This window comes from Eurytemora carolleeae, unplaced genomic scaffold (assembly GCF_000591075.1).
Source record: "Eurytemora carolleeae unplaced genomic scaffold, Eaff_2.0 scaffold1174, whole genome shotgun sequence".
Classification (NCBI taxonomy): Eukaryota; Metazoa; Arthropoda; class Copepoda; order Calanoida; family Temoridae; genus Eurytemora; species Eurytemora carolleeae.
The window spans coordinates 107509-109193 of NW_019397267.1; the positions used below are offsets into that span (position 1 = coordinate 107509).

At 41.4% G+C, this 1685-nt stretch overlaps 1 protein-coding gene across 1 annotated transcript in view; it reads left to right on the top strand.

Annotated features, from left to right (window-relative positions):
• Positions 1 to 1525: 1525 nt before the first annotated feature.
• The window catches only part of LOC111713150 (cryptochrome-2), a 1016-nt gene continuing 856 nt past the window's right edge, over positions 1526 to 1685 (top strand). The window contains exon 1 of the mRNA XM_023487956.1: positions 1526 to 1611. Coding sequence (XP_023343724.1) covers positions 1542 to 1611 — 70 coding nt within the window. The 5' untranslated portion in view covers positions 1526 to 1541. The remainder of the gene's footprint in view (positions 1612 to 1685) is intronic.

The window sequence follows — 1685 nt, forward strand, 5'->3', positions numbered from 1 at the left end:
TCAACACGGAAACGACTCAACACGGAAATGCCTCAAAAAAACAGAATCATAAAACTAATTTAATGTCGTCTTCTCTCAACTTAAAATTAAAAAGACTATATTCTACTGATTTTCACAGCCATGGCCGCAGCGCTCGGTCTCCTAGCCTGTTCTAGCCGTAGCGCACGGCCCCCTAGCCTGTCCTAGTCTCAGCGCTCGGCCCCCTTATAGCCATCCTAGCCGCAGCGCTCGGCCCCCTTTGTAGCCTGCGGCGCAACCTAACTTACCCTAAATTAATGGTAAAATAATTGTTAAATTTTTTTTAATGTTAGAAGACGACATTAAATTAGTTTTATGATTCTGTTTTTTTGAGGCATTTCCGTGTTGAGTCGTTTCCGTGTTGAGGGGTTTCCATGTCACCAATATGGACACTGTTGATGTATGTGGAGGTATCAGGTCAAAAAAATGTTGATCGCCATACATTAAATATGGCAGTTAGAAGTTTGATGCCCCTTGAAAACTCCCAGCTACGTGCCTGCCACCAACCCCTTCTAAAAGTCCGATTAAAATTTAAGAACGTCGAAAGCGACGGTCGAATTGTCCGCCCCGCCGCGAAAGACCAGGTAGAAAACACTCCTGTTAGTTCTCTTACTTCTCTGATAATGTCCGGTTATAGTTAACGCACACGATTATAGTTCGTAAAGTCGTGCCAGTACACTATTCTCCAAAACCGGTTTCGTTTCTCAGCTGATCCCTCCACAGTCTCAGCCAAAGAATCAGCTGTTTATTACGAAATTATGTTTACAGTGAGTTACCTGAAAGTTATAAAAGTAACACTGGATACAAAATAGCGTATTTTTAACAGATTTGAATAGTTCTGGGCCTGTGAGCAGGAGCTCACTGAATTGTAATAAATTTGTCGAAATTCTGATTATCTTCTGATTTTCAGCAGAGCGTATATTGAATCTTATCAAAATCATATATATTTGATTTTTAAAATTCAAATGACACTTCGTTTTTTTTCAATCAGATTAGATGACAGGCGTTTTTTCAGTCCGGGTCCGTCTTAGTATACGATTTTTGGACCCCCCTCCCCCTCCTATCGTACATAGATATCATATCATATGTAAGACAATTTTTGAGCCAGCTAAGACTCTGAACATGCTGATTTTTTNCCTAAGACCGAGCGGTGCGGCTAGGTCAGGCTTGAGGGCCGAGCGCCGCATCTAGGACAGGCTAGGGGCCGAGCGCCGCGGCAAGGACAGACAAGTGGGCCGGGCGTTGCGGCCACATGGTTAATTATATCCATGTCTTACATTTAAGATCCATGTTAAAAATTAATAGGAGGGGTGGGTCCAAAAATATGAAATTCCCCTGTATTCATCGCTTTAAGTTAATATTACTAATATTCTTACGGTGAATTTATACTTTACTTTAAGTTAAGTTAATGTTTAGTTTATAATACAATTATATGGTTTATAAAGCACATATTAGGGAATAACCAAAAAGTTTCGTAAGAAATGTTATTCTAATGACAAGCTTTTTTTAGATTTAGTTCTAGAATGGTGGGGAAGAAGGGAGGATGTACTATTCACTGGTTCAGGAAGGGGTTAAGACTTCACGATAACGCAGGTAAAGACTACCCTTCCCCCACGCACTCTCTCACAGACTCACAGTGCATGAGGGTACAAACCTCCCCCCCCCCC